A 16,067-nucleotide genomic window follows, 5' to 3' on the forward strand; every position below is an offset into this window, starting at 1 on the left:
AGTGGGGTCTGCGTTGAGCTCCGACTCCTGCCAGGTGCTGCCAGAGCCCTAGTCCGTCTGCCTGCAGCCACGGCTCATTTTGGGGCACCACCGAGGACACGGGAGCCCCAGCAGGGCCCTGCCTGTCTCCCCCCTTCCTTTACTGTATCTCTCCCCTTTTCTACCCCCCCGCCCCAGCCGGTCCCCCAGTCTGGCTCGCTCTAAACCAGTGCTGCGGGATCAGCTGATGCTTTAATACTGGCGACAGCTGGAGGATGCTGCTGCCTGCGGGGGCTTTGCTCAGTGTCACCCCCCTCCCCGTGACCGATGGGGACCCTGAGGCTGTCCTGCACCGCCCGGGGGGCACCACGGTGGGCAGCTGGCCGCTCTCCACCAGTTCAATCGGCAAAGGGATGGGAGATGTTGGCGGGAGGGAATGAGTCCAACCGCATTCCTCCAGCCCTCACCGGGGCTGGGGACGGGCACTGCCCAGAGAGGGAGTCTGTGCCATTTTACCATGGGTTTTCCCTCCTGGAGATGGAGGAGAGGGGCGAAGGAAAAGACGGGGTCTTGCCGCCTTCTCTCTCCGGCCGCGGTGCCAGGAGAGGCGGGCCGCTTTCGGGAGGGAGGGAGGGCTGCCTGTCCCCCGTGCCCCCCCCTTCCACCGGGGCTGGCGGCCAGCCCCGAAGTTGCGGCGAGGCGGGAGGACACACGTCCTGTCCTTCCACCGCCCCCGGGCTCCCCCCAGCCTCCATCCCCGCATCCCTCCCCCGGCCGTCCCGCCCGGGCCGCCCCGCCGCTCCCGGGCCGGGGGGAGATGGCTGCCGGCGCTCGGAGGTCGCCGAGACACCTGCTGCCACCGGGCCCCCCCCCGTGCACACCCGCTCCGCTCCCGCTCCCTCCTTCCCCCGCTGCCGTCCCTGCCTCCCGCCGCCGCCGCAGAGCCGCCGCCGCCGCCGCCGCCGCCAAGGACGAGCCGGGACCGACGGCGGCCGCCGGAGCCCCCCGCCAGCCGCGGCGGGCGCCGACCGTGCCCCGGGGGGCTGCCCCGCGCCAGGAGAAGCTTTGGCAGAGCCGAGCCCCCGGTGGGACGAGCCCCGCCGGAGCCGCGGGGGATGTAGGCACCGGGCAGCCGCGGTCCCGTAAGTACCGGGCGGGCTGGGGGCGTCCGGGGCCCGACGGGCTCCGCTGCCGCCTCGCCACCGCCGCCAGCAACTTTCCGGGATGGGGCGCTTGTTTTTTCTGGGGTGGGGGTTTCCCTGTCCGTCCTCCCCTAGCTCAGCATCCCCCGCATCCCGGAGCTCCCGCTCCCCATCCCGGGCACGGGACGGGAACGAGCCTCAGTCCTGGGCGCTCTTCTGGGGGGTTTTGGGGGGAGCGTGTGGCAGGAAAAACTGAGGAGACCTCCCTGGGTGCCACCAGCCCTGTGTCCCCCGCCGCCACCTTGCGTAACCCAGCGGCAGGCAGGACACTTGGCGTTTATTTTTGGTTAATCCATATTCGACCTTTTTAAGCTGCGTTTCGGTGCGTGCGTGTGGGGCCCTGCCCGTGGCCCCGGCCCGCAGCCCCCGGCCCGCAACTGTTGCTGTCAGAGGTGCGGGCGAGCAAGGGGAGGGTGGTGAGGAAGAGGAGAGTGATGCCGGCTGGCGACAGATGAAGGTTGAAAGGAGATGGGGCTTGCCGAGGGCTGCCAGCGCTGCTCTGTCCCGAGTCATCCCCCCTGCATGGGCACAGGGAAGGTGACGAGTTGTCTTTGAGGAGGTTTTGCTGCTTTATCCCCTTCTGAAGGGCTTCATCGAGGTCTCCTTGCTGCACAGGGATGTCCCCATCGGGGCAGTGACAAGCCCTGGCACATCCTGGTGCCCTCCTCAGTGCCCCCTCTCCTCCCCACAGGGCTCCCGCCAGGCTTGGCTTTGCTCTGTCCTTCCCGTTCCCCATCCCCTGGCGCAGGCTGCATTTTCCCTCTGATTTCAGGCTTGGAGGCTTTTTTTGGGGACATAAGGTTTCTCTTTCCTGAATGATATTTTGCATTTTGGAATTTTGTTTTTCCCATTCCTGAGGTCAAAATATCTGCATGAGGTCTCCCTCTCTTGGAGCAGAGGAAGGAGGGAGGGCAAACAAAAGGAGGTTTAAAATGAGGAGCAAACTTTCCCTGTTGCATTAAAATGGCATTTCAGGGTCTGGTGAGAAGTAAGGGTTCTATTGGTGCCTTTAGCACAAGGTTTCTGTGAGTTGGGTGCACCAGGGGAAGTTGTGCCTAGGAAGGTGGTTAATGTGCTCAAAACTACCCCAAAGCAACAAAAAACAAGGGGCAAAGACACCAAGCAGCTTTGTGGTGTCCTCTGGTCCTTGGGGAGGCTGCCAGGAGGTGGCATTGCCTTGCCCAGGCTCCTGGCCATGGCCACCTTCCTCCTGACCCTGACTGGCCACTGGCCTTTCACCCAGCTGGAAAACCTCCCTTTTGGGAAAGTCTTTTCCCAAGGGACCAATTCTGCACTGTTTCCTACCAGGGGTTGGGAAATGTGGATTTTCTTTGAAGTTGGCAGGGGCTTTGCTGCGTTGTGCTGAGCCCAAGAGCAGCCCCAGCTCTGGCAGTAGCTCCAGAATGGGCTCAGTTTCTCCTCAGCCTCCACCACTTTCCTGCAATCTGTCATCTCCCCCAAAAAGCCCCAAAATTCTCCTGTACCCCTCTAGGTCAGTAGGAGAAACAGTGGGCTGGAAACGCGTGGTGCTAGCTGGGCTGGAGGAGCTGGCTGCCCTTTGCCTCCCAAATTCGGCCATTTTGGAGCAGCCCCATCTCCAACCTGCACATGCAGCCCTTGCCAGCCACAGGCTCTGTGGCCTTAAACCCCTCCGTGTCCACCAAAGGCTGTGGAGAGCCAGCCTGACTCTGCATGGAGGCACCAGGCTCCTGGGAAGGATGGAAATTCATTGCCCTGGATGTCTCAGCACGGGCTGAACGATGGCATGAGCCCATGCCCAGCTCCCCTCTGCTGCTGCCATTGCATTTCAGCTGTGAGGGACAGGGATGTTTTCCACCTGCGGCTTGGTCCCTGGGAAACCGGATTGCTGAGCCCTGTCCCCAGTCAGAGCCAGGAGCAGGGGGTGGCAGAGCTTGGCACGGCAAGGGACAACCACTGGTCTGTGCCTGGAGTGCTCGGTACTGGAGGAGGCTCCCGAGCTTGGGCAAGACTGAGTTGAGGAAGAGGAGGATCGGGTCCTGGAGTAGGTGAGGTGCCAGGGCTGGCACAAGCAAACCCAATCAATCACCACAAGGGCCCAGAGTATATTTAAACGTCCTTGAGGAGGGCTCAGACGGGCAGTGCTGCTGGCAGGGCGGTTCTGTTTGTTTTGGGTGGCGTGTTGCTCCCCTTCCTCTCTGCTTGGGTAGCTGATGCCGGATTCCCAATGAATTATTTATCACAGGACTAAAAATACTTGGGAATTCGCAGTGAGGAGCAGGCAGTGCAGGCTGCCCTGGCACCGAGCTGGCCGTGCCGGAGCATGGGCCGCTGCCAGCGTGGCATGACTCACCTGCTGCCCTCTCTGGCCAAGGGGCCCCGGCTGCGGCCGGCGCTGTGGCGCTGTGGCTCCTGCAGCTCCACCAGCTGCGACGTGCAGAGGGCTGGGAGATGCAGTCAGGTGGAGTGAACCCCCTGGGTGGTGCTGGGTGCTGGGGGAGGATGATTCCCTGAGGAAACGCAGCTGCTTGAGAGAGATGCTGCCTGGTGAGCATCTGTGCCCGGACAGGTGCCCAAGACTTGCTGGTAGCCATGGGGTACAGGAGGGAAATGTGTGGTTTGTGTTCCCTGGAGGGAACAGCCCCAGTGCTCAAATCTGCACCGTGCAGCTCTTGCAGGGTGCCCAGCCCAGCAGCTGTTGGGTTTATATCCTGCATTTTCGGCACGCTGGCAATGTTTTTGCAGTGTCCGTCACTGCGGCAGGGAGGAGCGTTGGGGTGCAGGTCACCAGGGCAGCCCAGACCCCAAAACCAGCCGGGACTCAGTGAGAGGAGCATCTGGCTGTGCTGGAGACACATTAAGCAACAGCAGCTTTTAATTGCAAGTGACGTTTCTTAGCACCAGCTGGCACCTTGCTGCATGAAGCAACACTGGTGCCACTGTGGAGGGCTGCTTGTCCCCTCCCTGCTGCCCCACTTGGCACAAGGGTGACCGTCCTGGGGGAAATGGGGCTCAGAGGGGCTTGGATACCCCTGGCCACAGGTTGGTTTTGCTGGTGGTCTCTGAGAGGTGAACTCCAGCACAGGGGTGCATCACTGTGGGCTGGCATGTGTCCCACTTCAGGGGACTGTCACCTCAACTGCTGCGGCGTGAGCACCCAGGGGCAGTGGGGAGCTGGGGACCTGGCAGGGAGCGTGTGCCCAAACAGCCCCTGGGAGCCTGGATTTGGGCTGTAGCCAGCACAGACACAGGGTGAGGGTGTCCCATCGGGGTGGGCACTGCCAGCAGGGGACACACACTGGGGGCAAAGAGAAGGAGGAAAGCGGAAGGATGCTGTGGAATACTTGGAGGGAAAACTTGGAGATATGGAGCCAGATAGGTGCAGTGGTTGGGATTTTGTGGCAGAGAAGGGGCTGAAGTAGGGTGATGGGCAGGAGACAGTCAGCGGGACAGGCAGGGAACCAGCTACTTCAGTGACTGTGATTTGCAAAATCTCAACAAGCAGGGTGCAGAGCTGAACCATCCGTCAAGGGCAAAGCCTTTGAATATTGAAGGTGGCTGTCTGCTGCAGAGAGAGGCACCAAAGAGCTCCCAGCCCCTCCTGGCATCTCTTGCAGCTGTCTCTGTCCCTGGCTGAAGGGATGACATGGACCAGTGCAGCAGTGGTGGCTTTTGGATGGGGTGGGAGGGCAGTGGGAGGGAGATGGTGATGGTGAGATGAGGACAGGGTGGTGGTGGGAAGCAGGGGCTGGCTGTGAAGGGTCAGTGGTTGATAAGACTGGAGACAAGTGACACAGCACTGAGGTGTACAGTGGGTGGTGAGTACAACCCCGTGGTCATTCCTTCACCACATCCAGTGTCCAAAGGATGAGGGTCCCCTCGTTCCCTGGGGTCAGCCCTCCATGGTGATGCCCCAGGGCAGTGGGGAGGGCGGGGATGGGCGGGCTGGGGGTGCTGGTGTGCAGCTGGATGCGAGGGGCTGTGTCCTGTGCTGGCAGGGACACGCTGGTGGACATGGGCAGAGCGCCGGCGCACGCTCTGCTGCTGTCGATGGTGCTGGGCTGCTCGGCCGCCTTCACGGACATCCTGCTGCCGGGCCCCCAGGAGCCCGTGGTCAACGTGGCCGTGGTGTTCGGGGGCACGTCCTACCCCCTGCACATCCGCTCCCGCCTGAGCCCCCAGAGCTTCCTGGACATGCCCCTGGAGATCCACCCCATCACTGTTGTCGTCAACAACACCAACCCCAGCACCCTCCTCACCCAGATTTGCGACATCCTTGCCGGCCACAAGATCCACGGCATCGTCTTTGAAGACAACGTGGGCACAGAGGCCGTGGCCCAGATCCTTGACTTCATCTCATCCCAGACCCAGGTCCCCATCATCAGCATCAGTGGAGGGTCTGCTGTGGTCCTGACCCCAAAGGTGAGGTACTCACTATTTCCAGGGGGGATGAGAGAAATGAGGAACTATTAGAGTGGTGTAGGTAAGGGATGTGGAATGCTGGAGGGCAGAGGAACTGCTGGACTGCAGCCTTTGGGATCAGGGGCAGGAATGGTGGATCAGTGGCTGTGGCAGTGTGGCTTACTGGGGTGGTGGGACATGGTGGGGATTTCTAGGAGGAGCCCCGTTAAAGGGGTGGGGGAGAGGACCTCAATACCCAGTGGAAGGACCTTCCCTGGTGTGCTGCTTCCTGTGCCCACCACGGGATGTGGGTTGGTGGCACTGCGGCCGCTGGGGCACTGGCAGGGTTATCACAGCCTTATCTTCCTCCTGCCCTGCTGGGGCTGGATCCAGCCCTGGAATGGCTGCGTGGGCAGCATTGCAAGGAGAAGCCTTGTTCAGCTGTGCCACTGATCTCAGGTGCGCCGTGGCTGACACAGGGTTTCTGTCTTCTCTGCTCCTCGCTGGCATCAGACACTGTCAGTTACTGTCACCTGCCTGCTGGGAGCTGCTGGTGGCAGGGAGAGCTGGAGCCAGGCTGGAGGGTCCTGGGCATGCAGATTTGGGCTGTGTCCTCAGCCTGCCCGGCCTGGGTGCTGGAGGGCTTTCAGTGCTTGCTCTTTCCTGTGGCTGGAGATCCTGCCCTTCTTCAGGGAACAGATTTTGTGCTTTTCTTGCATAGTGGCTTGGGGTCCAATCCCCCTGGACTGCACTCCCACAGCCCTGTTGTACTCACTGGTGCTCATGGAGCCCCTCGAGCGCATTGTGGGTGGGTGGCAGTGGGTGTGCTGGGCTCTGGTTGGTGCAGTGGACTCAGATGGGTGTAGATGGAGCCCGGAGCAATGGAAAAATATCCATGGCTTTGCTGCCGGGTGATTTTCTGCAGCTTTCTCCAGGGGCTGCGTATTTCGGGGTCAGTGGAGGGATCTCCACCTCCTCCCTGTCTGGGATTCTCTGGGGCTCACCCCAGACTATTTCTCTGGAGGTGGGGAGGGTCTGGGTGGCAAAACCTGCTGCCTGCACGTGACCTTCGGCAACTGCCATTCGCTGAATCATTTAAGACAGAATCAGACCAATTAAGGTTTGCTAATGAGAGGCCAGATGGCCAGGGAGGTGGAGCGGGAGGGAAGGAGCCACACAGGCTCTGACTGCAGGTAGTGAGATGGAGCAGGGATGGGATTTAGGCTCCTGGCAGAACTCTTGCCCACCTCCTTCTCCTGGCTTAAGGAGAAACTGATGATCTCCCTTGGAGGATGGAGACATTTTTGGTCAATATGCTAAGAAATGGATGTGAGGCTGCAGGAATTGACCGTTTGCATGGGGTGAAGTTCTTTGGAGGAGCATTAGTGTGATTTTGGGTATCTCCAGCCCATGGACCACACCAGTTCATGGCAATCTTGAACTTTTCATGATGGCAAATGCAAGGAGGCTTGCATGGGTGCATGACACCTGGATCATGATGCCAGAGCAGCCCCTGATCCCTCTCCTCCCTCAGGAGCCCGGATCAGCTTTCCTGCAGTTGGGTGTCTCCATTGAGCAGCAAATCCAGGTGATCTTCAAGGTGCTGGAGGAATACGACTGGGGCTCCTTTGCTGTCATCACCAGCCTCTACCCAGGCTACAACATCTTCCTGGACGTCATCCGCTCCTTCACGGATGCCAGCTACTTTGGCTGGGAGCTGCAAGAGGTGCTCACCTTCGAGATGAGCCAGGAGCAGAGCAGCTCCAGGACGCAGCGGCTCTTGCGCCAGATTGATGCCCAGGTCCTCATTGTTTACTGCTCCCGAGAGGAGGCCGAGTACCTCTTCTCCATGGCAGAACAAGCCGGGCTTGTGGGGCCAGGATACATCTGGATCGTGCCCAGCATGACAGTGGGCAACATGGAGGTGCCGCCCTCGTCCTTCCCGGTGGGCCTCATCAGCGTGGTGACGGAGAGCTGGAAGCTGAGCCTGCGGCAGAAGGTGCGCGACGGCGTGGCCATCATCGCCATGGGGGCCGCCAGCTTCTTCCGCGCCCACGGCTACCTGCCCGAGGTGGGGCGGGACTGCTGGGCCCCCTCCAGGGCCACGGCCACCAACAGCAGCTTCTACCGGTGAGGAATGGGGAGCCCCTGGCGTGGGTGTGAAACGGGAGGAGTGGGAAAAAGGGCAGGGAGAGGGCAGGGGAGGAGGGGGATGGAGCTGGCGAGCAGCAAGGATGGTGCTCGCTGAGGGCTACAGCTGGTGGTCCGTGCCTCTTGGCTGTGATTCTCCTGGAGCATCTCCCCAGGGATGTCCCAGCATCTCCCTTGCCTTTTCCCACGTTTCTTGGCGACTCAGGAACCCTGGGGGTCCCAGGGGGGGCTATCACAGCTCTGTGGTGCCTCAGAGCTGCTTTGGCAGTCTGTCCACCCTCAGCCCTGCAGTGGGCCATCATCCTTGGTGCCTCCTTGCTAGAAGAGCTTTCTCCAGCTCCCCTCTGCCCCTTGCATGGGTGTTAAAGCTGGTCCCCAGCTCTCAGCCCCACGTGTCTCCATGGGACCTGTGGCAGCCTGGGTGAAGGTGGAGGAGGAGGAGGAGGGCTGTACAGTGCAGGGCTGCACAGCCAAGGGCTTACAGGCTCTGTGTCCCACCAGGCACCTTCTCAATGTGACATGGGAGCACAGGGATTTCTCCTTCAATGAAGGTGGCTACCTGGTCAAGCCCACCATGGTGGTGATCACGCTCAACCAGCACCGGCTCTGGGAGATGGTAGGACCCCCAGGCCCCCTGAAATGGGCACACTGCAGGGTGGCTGGGCAGGGTGAGCCTGGGGCCTTGCACAGGCTGGGGTCCCATCCTGGGGTGGGTTGTACCATGCAAAACCCAAAAGTACCATGGCTGGTCCCAAAAGTACCCATGGTGCCATGGTGGGCGTTTGCAGCAATGATGAGCACCAAAGCTCTGGCAGGAGCTGACAATTTTTCCTTGCAATTTGGCTGATAAGTTCAAAAAAAGTCAGAAATGCAGATGCCCACTTCTGGAGAACAGCAGCCAAACACCTAGATCTGAAACAAGATGCATGGAGGGTTTTTTTGTAGTTTGAAAGTATTTTGGGTAAAGTTTGGCCAGGTCTGTGCTCACCTGAGTGTGAAGCTCGGGGCTCAGGAGGAAACACCTCACCCCGTGGTCCACGGGCGTGTGGGGAAAGGGAGGCTGAGATGGGGCTCACAAGGAATAAGCCCCAAAGGTGGGAGGATGGATATGGGATCACGTGTGACCCCCAGAGACCCTCACAGGGGTGACCGTGCGCTCTCCCTCGGGGGCAGGTGGGCAAGTGGGAGAAAGGCATCATCCACATGAAGTACCCGGTGTGGCCCCGCTACGGCTCCTTCATGCAGCCCGTGGTCGACAACCGCCACCTGACAGTGGCCACCCTGGAGGAGAGACCCTTTGTCATCGTGGAGAACACGGACCCCAGCACGGGGGTCTGCGTGCGCAACACCGTGCCCTGCCGCAAGCAGACCAACTCCTCCCACAGGTGGGCAGGGACGCGGAGCTGGGCAAGGCTGGCCACCACGCCCTTGGCACGTGGTGTCCAGGGTGCTCAGAGCATCTCTGTTTGGTCCAACCCATCTTTGCTGGTGTGTTTCCAGTGGGGATGGCCTTGTGGATCCCTACACCAAGCTGTGCTGCAAAGGTTTCTGCATTGACATCCTGAAGAAGCTGGCCAAGGCAGTGAAGTTCTCCTATGACCTCTACCTGGTGACCAATGGCAAACATGGCAAGATCGTGCGTGGGGTCTGGAATGGAATGATTGGTGAGGTAGGGATGGGCCTGGCTCAGACCCCGCTTTGACACTCCCTGGAGGGCACCACTCACTCCTGACCTGGGGCTTTCCTGATGAAGATGGAATTTGTGGTGGGACTGTGGGCAGGGCAGAGCTTGGCACGAGCTCCTCCCTGGAGGAGTCATCAGATGAACACTTACAACTGCACAGCAGGTTGTGTCTGTGCCCCTGATCACTTAGGAAGATAATATTGTTTTTTAAAAAAGGCAGAAATTAAGGCTGGAAATGCTGGAGATGAGGAAATGCCTGGGGAAAGTGGTCTGGGTCCCTCTGCTTGTCCCTCTGCCCATCCCAAGCTCACCTGCCCCTTTTCCAGGTGTACTACAAGCGTGCAGACATGGCCATTGGCTCCCTCACCATCAATGAGGAGCGGTCTGAGATTGTGGATTTCTCCGTGCCCTTTGTGGAGACGGGCATCAGCGTCATGGTGGCCCGCAGCAACGGCACCGTGTCCCCCTCTGCTTTCCTGGGTGAGCCCTGTGTCCCCTTGTCTTTCTGCAGGCTCATCCCATGCTTCCTACAAAGGCAAATTGGAAATATTGTTCAATTTTAACAACTTTCAAGGAAAAAAAGCCTAAGTCATAAGGGAAGGAGATTGTGCTGTCGGCTTTGGGGCTTCTTTCTTCCCTGCCTGAATAATCCTTTTATTATGGAGATGGAGGCTGGAGACTAAGGCTGGGCTCAGTGGTTTTCTCCTCTTCATTTTGTGTGTGGAGGAGGGAGGATGGGGACATGGGAGGATTTGCCAGCTTGGATCTCTGCTTTGGGGACCCATCTCTGCCACCATCACCAGAGCCAGTGGTTAAGCCAAGTGTGGGAAACCACCAGTGCTACAAGTTTTATTTAATGAGTTTTACACCAGCAAAGCTGCAGCCTAGGTAGGGGGGATGGGCCAATGTCATCAGGAAATTGAGCTTGAGCAGCGCTCTCTGCACTTGGCAAGGGCACAGCATCCATGTCCCAGCTCAGCTGGCACTGGGCTCCTGTGTGGGGAGGGTGCACGAGGGTGCTGGGGATGCCATGGAAGCTGGCACCATCAGCCTGGGCACATCCTCCTCATCTTGTCCCCCCCACACCACAAAGTCCAGACTCCCATGGAAGCAGGGTCACCTTCACCAGCCCCAGGGAGAGATGGAGCATCCTGCCCTGGTTTGGCAGGGCTGGGGTCTGCTGTCCCCATGTCCCTGTGTCTGCTGCCTCTGTGCTAGTGAGCCACATCCCCATCAGGGGAGGCCTCTCCTCCCTGACAGCGAAGGACGCGCTGATAAATGGACCTCGGTGGCTGCACGTTGATGGCTCGGATGCATCCCCAGCGCTCCTGCTGCTGCATCCTGTGCTCCTGCTGCTCCATCCCACATCATCTTGGGCAGGCAGGGGCTCATTGCCTGTCCCCACTCACGGGGGGCTCTCCCCAGGGCTGAGCAGGGCTGGGGGGCTGGTTCTGTGCCTGATGCAGGCACAGTCCTGTCTCCAGAACCATCATGGGGGACAACCTGTAATCCCATGGGAAACCCTCCTGCAGTGACCCTGGAGATGGGTAGCATTTTGTAAAGATCTCCCTGTTGGTGAGAAGCTGATTTGGTCTAGGCAGGGAAGCATGGCTGCATCCCCTAGCTCTGTAGCAACCCCCTTCCCTCCAGATTCCCTGTGGACCTGCTTGGCCATGGTGGTGCCAACATCCAGCTCCTCTCCAAGGAGGGGCAATATTCAGGATGAGCCCCATCCATCCAGGAGGGCTCCTGGCAGTCCTCAGAGGACCAGGGGATGTCTTTGGAGGCTCACAAAGTTCTACTTGCTTTGCAGAGCCTTATAGCCCAGCCGTGTGGGTCATGATGTTTGTCATGTGCCTCACTGTGGTGGCCATCACTGTCTTCGTGTTCGAGTATTTCAGCCCCGTTGGCTACAACCAGAACCTCACCAGTGGCAAAAGTGAGTTGGGAAGGTGGGAGCTGGGAGAGGGGGGCACATCCCTGCCTGGGCTGACAAATGTCCCCTCTGTTCCCTGTCTCTGCAGGGCCAGGAGGTCCCTCCTTCACCATCGGCAAGTCCGTGTGGTTGCTGTGGGCTCTGGTCTTCAACAACTCCGTCCCCATCGAGAACCCCAAGGGCACCACCAGCAAGATCATGGTGCTCATCTGGGCCTTCTTCGCTGTCATCTTCCTCGCCAGCTACACGGCCAACCTGGCTGCCTTCATGATCCAGGAGCAGTACATTGACACCGTGTCAGGGCTGAGTGACAGGAAGGTGATCATTGGGGTGGGAACCCTAAAAAATCCCTAAAGACAGCCCTTTTTGAAGTTACTGGCAGTGATGTGTGTGGAGCTACACATCATTGCCAGTTGGCTGGGCGTGAGTGTACGAGCAGAGGGCTGGCTGCGGGGAGGGGACATGCTGGGGACATGGAAAGGCATGGGCACTGTGTGATGCCACCCCCTGGGGCTCCCCATTGCAGTTCCAGAGGCCACAGGAGCAGTACCCACCCTTCCGCTTTGGCACCGTCCCCAACGGCAGCACCGAGAGGAACATCCGCAGCAACTACCCCGACATGCACACCCACATGGTGAAGTACAACCAGCGCTCTGTGGAGGACGCCCTCACCAGCCTCAAAATGGGGTATGGCTCCCTGAGATGGGGTATGACCCCCAGATGGGGTATGGTCTCAGAGCTCCCCCAAATGACCCCCATGTATAGCACCCCCAAATAACTATGGCTCCCTGGAATAGGGTACAGGACTTCCCAGATGGAGAAGGGATTTCTCAACTGGGGTACAACCCCCCTGAAGTTAGTTGTGAGCCCCCCAGGATGGGTACAGCTCTCCCAGACAGGGTATGGCTCTGTGCATCTTCCCTGGATGCAGTACAGGACCCCCAAACACGGCACAACCTGCTGCAGATGGAGTACAGCTTCCTACAGCTCCCCTCAAAAGGCATGCAGCTCACCCCAGAGGGGGCATGGCTCCCCCAGGGGGTACAGCTCCCCCCAAGATTGGGTACATCCCCTCCAAGTGTGGTTACAGCACTCCAGGATGGGCCAGGGACACCAAGAGAACACAGAACCCCCTCCAGATGTGCCGCAGCTTTCTGAAAGGGATAGAGCTCCCCAAACAGGCGCAGCCCTCACCCGCTAACAGCCTTTCAGCCCCCTCCTCACCCTTCCTCCTGTTGGTGGGCAGGAAGCTGGATGCCTTCATCTACGACGCGGCGGTGCTCAACTACATGGCGGGCAAGGACGAGGGCTGCAAGCTGGTGACCATCGGCAGCGGGAAGGTGTTCGCCACCACGGGCTACGGCATCGCCCTGCAGAAGGACTCGCGCTGGAAGCGGGCCATTGACCTGGCCCTGCTCCAGTTCCTGGGAGATGGTGGGTGTTTGAGCGAGCTCCTCCTCGGCCCTGTCCCCATCCTGCCCCACCCCTGCCCTGCAGATTAACCCAGCGAACGGGGTTTGGCCCTCAAACCCTGTGCAGCCTTCACAGCTGACATCCTCATGGCAGGACGGCACTGAGGGACTTCACCAGCTCCTTTCAGGGGTATGAAATCCTCTGGATGTTGTGTGTGTCATTCCCTCTGGGGCTGTAAAATCCTGGAGATGGCTGTGCACAGCATTTGAGGGTCCTGAGGAGAAGCCTGGGAAGAGGACAGTAAGCATGGCTGGCTGGCACATGGGTTGGGAACAGAGTCAGGAGAGGACCCTGGAGAAGGATGGGATACTTGTTGCCTTCTGGATCAAGGCAGGCGACCTGGTTCTGAGGATCAGCACGGCGACCCAAACTCTCCAGGGTCGCTCGGGCCAATGACACATGCAGACACCAATATGGTGGACGGTCAAAAAGCGTTTATTACTTCTTCTCGTGGGGTTTTATAGTCTTAGGGATTCTCTACGTCAAAAGGGGGTTTGTCCTTCTTATCTATGGTTAGTAAGGAATGGAAAAGTACTGGGTAAGGAATGGAAAGTTACTAGCACTACTGTTAGTGGGGCCACATTCCTAGGGTAATCTCTTATCTTAGGGGAACAAAGGGTCCTGCCTTTCCCTGACATCGCGAGATCTTCCGGAGCGCCTTTCCCTATCTACCACAGATACTCAGGCCAATGGCAGCAGCAACATTAAGTGATTCCAGCTCCAGAGGCTCAGGGGTCTCTTTATCTTCCTCCACCCACAGCAGACTGGAAAGGGGCAGGGATGTGCTTGGAAAGATGATTCCCAGGGGTGGATTTTCAACTCCTGCACTGTTATGCATGTCCCAGGTGAGACCCAGAAGCTGGAGACGGTTTGGCTGTCAGGGATCTGCCAGAATGAGAAGAATGAGGTGATGAGCAGCAAGCTGGACATTGACAACATGGCTGGGGTTTTCTACATGCTGCTCGTGGCCATGGGGCTGAGCCTGCTGGTCTTCGCTTGGGAGCACCTCGTCTACTGGAAGCTGCGTCATTCCGTCCCCAAGTCCCACAAGCTGGACTTCCTCCTGGCCATCAGCAGGGTGAGGGATGCTGGCAGGGGCTTTCGAGGGGCCCAAATGTCTTCACACGGTGTCACAGAGATGGACATGGCTTGGTGGGCATTGTCCTTTGGCCTGCATGGGAAGGAGTGGAGATGTTCTTGTTGATATGAGATTATCTCTTGGTGAGAAAAGCCAGGTTTCAGGCAAGGGCTCAGTCCTGGGAATGACCCCACACCCTTATCAGCAACCCAAGGGGAAAGGGGTGATAGAGGATAGTGTCACCCACGTTGACAAGCTCTGGGGATCCTGGGGAGGGGGCGTCAGTGCTCTGAAGCTCCCTCAGACTCAGCAGCATGAATTCAGCTCAGCAGGGTGGGCTCAGGGGGGCAGGACTCCACTGACCTTGCTGATGATGGGGGGTCCCCATTTCCCCCCACAGGGTATCTACAGCTGCTTCAATGGGGTGCAGACCCTGTCGAGCCCCGGGCGGGCGCCCACACCCGATGTCACTGCCAGCTCAGCCCAGGCCAACGTGCTGAAAATGCTGCAGGCGGCCAAAGAGATGGTGACGACGGCCAGCGTGGGCGGCTCACTGGAGCAGGCCACCCGCACCATTGAGGACTGGAGCAACCACAGCGAGCGCCTCCAGACCACCTTCTCCCTGAGGACACCCCAGCTCGTGGTGCAGAACAGCACCGGTGCACACCGGGGCCCGCACCCCGCCGACAGGCTGGGGAGAGCCTACGCCGCCAAGGGCGCTGCCCTGGGGCTGCCGCTGCCGCAGCCCATCCCCGTGGACTCCCGGCTGCACGGGGAGGAGAACTGGAGAGGGGAAAACGAGCACCCCCACCTGCTACACCCCCTGAAGTTTCGGGGTGGCTGTGTAGGGGATGAAGCTCTCACAGGTTTCCCCCACCTCCTGGTGAAGACTTCCCCAGGAGGGGATTATGGGGAGCAGATGCTGGTGGGGAACCACGTCGGGGCTCCCCTCCCGCCCCCCACATCCCCCCGGGACCTCCCGCCACCGGACATCTACAGGGAGCACAAGCGGCCGTCGGGACGGGGGGACCGGCTGCAGAACGACCCCTTGCTGCAGAGGGACGGGGCACACGGGGGCTCGGGGACTCTGCCCCGGCTGCTCTCGGCAGCGGAGAAGAAGCGGGAGGTGGGCAGCTCCTTCCTGCCTCCGTCCTGCTCTCGCGGAGCCTTCCCCAAAGTCACCAGGACTTGCAGGGCCAGGGGCGAGCCGGCGCGGCCGGAGGCGGCGGGGACGGAGCGGGAGAAGCTGAGCCGGTGGGCGAGCTCGGCGCGGGCGCCCGGGGAGCGCGGCGAGAGGCGGCGGCCGGCGGGGCTGCGGCGCTGCGGGGCCCCGCGCCCGGCCCGCGCCGACGTGCCCGACCTGTTCCCCGAAGCCGAGCCCGGCCACGGCTGCGGCTCCCGCTGCCCGCAGGCCGCTGGCCGGCTGCCGCCGCGCTCGCCCGTCACCAGGCTGCCGTCCTACCGGGAGGCTTGCCGGCAAAACCCTCGGGCCGCCTTCACCGTGCCGGCGTGCGCTGCCCACGCCTGCGTGAACTCCTACCCCGACCTGCCCCTCTACGCCAGACACCTCTCGCGGGGCTCGGCGCCGTGCCGGGAGCAGCCCGGGCCGCAGCGCTGTGACCGGGGCTCCGGGCGCTGGGACGGCGCCTGCAGGGACTGCGGGCGGCGCGGGGACCTGGCCTGGCTGCGGGCGGAGCGGAGGGAGCCGCCGGGGGCCCGCGGGGTGGCGAGTCCCTGCGCCGGCGGCTCCTGGCGGCGGGTCTCCAGCCTGGAGTCGGAGGTGTGATGGGGGACAGGGGGGTGTCCGCACCCCTCTGCCGGCCCTGTGCCCGGTGTCCCCAGGGCCAGCCAGCGGCTCCCGGCCGGGCTCCGGCCTCCCGGGTCCCGCACCGCCGGCGGCGGGATGCTCCAAGCGGCTCGGCGGGTCCCGGTGCGCTCTTTGGGGGGGTCAGAGGAGCCTGGCAAGGGCTGGTACGTGCTGGGTCGAGTTGTCCCTATAGGCGGGCTGGCATCGGGGACGCCAAACGCATCGCCGCCGTTTTGCCGTCGCGTTTTGGTTTCATTTAAAAGACTCGGAACGCCATGTCCAGGTCATTAAAAAGACATTTTCAGCTGCCTGGGGCCCCTTCTTCCATCCTCCGGGGCTGCCCTTGGCATCATGGATTCCCATGAACATTCGTTGTC

At 60.7% G+C, this 16,067-nt stretch overlaps 1 protein-coding gene across 1 annotated transcript; it reads left to right on the forward strand.

Moving 5' to 3' along the window:
- Nucleotides 1-516: 516 nt before the first annotated feature.
- On the forward strand, nucleotides 517-15,669 carry GRIN2C (glutamate ionotropic receptor NMDA type subunit 2C). The gene is given in 15 exon segments (XM_058038792.1): nucleotides 517-609; nucleotides 612-748; nucleotides 750-1,121; nucleotides 5,159-5,582; nucleotides 7,096-7,691; nucleotides 8,214-8,328; nucleotides 8,886-9,097; nucleotides 9,213-9,381; nucleotides 9,723-9,876; nucleotides 11,210-11,335; nucleotides 11,421-11,650; nucleotides 11,859-12,019; nucleotides 12,579-12,766; nucleotides 13,651-13,883; nucleotides 14,284-15,669. Coding segments are annotated over 15 exon segments (4,596 nt in total).
- The last annotated feature ends 398 nt before the right edge of the window (nucleotides 15,670-16,067 follow it).

This window comes from Melospiza georgiana, chromosome 21 (assembly GCF_028018845.1).
Source record: "Melospiza georgiana isolate bMelGeo1 chromosome 21, bMelGeo1.pri, whole genome shotgun sequence".
Lineage (NCBI taxonomy): Eukaryota > Metazoa > Chordata > Aves > Passeriformes > Passerellidae > Melospiza > Melospiza georgiana.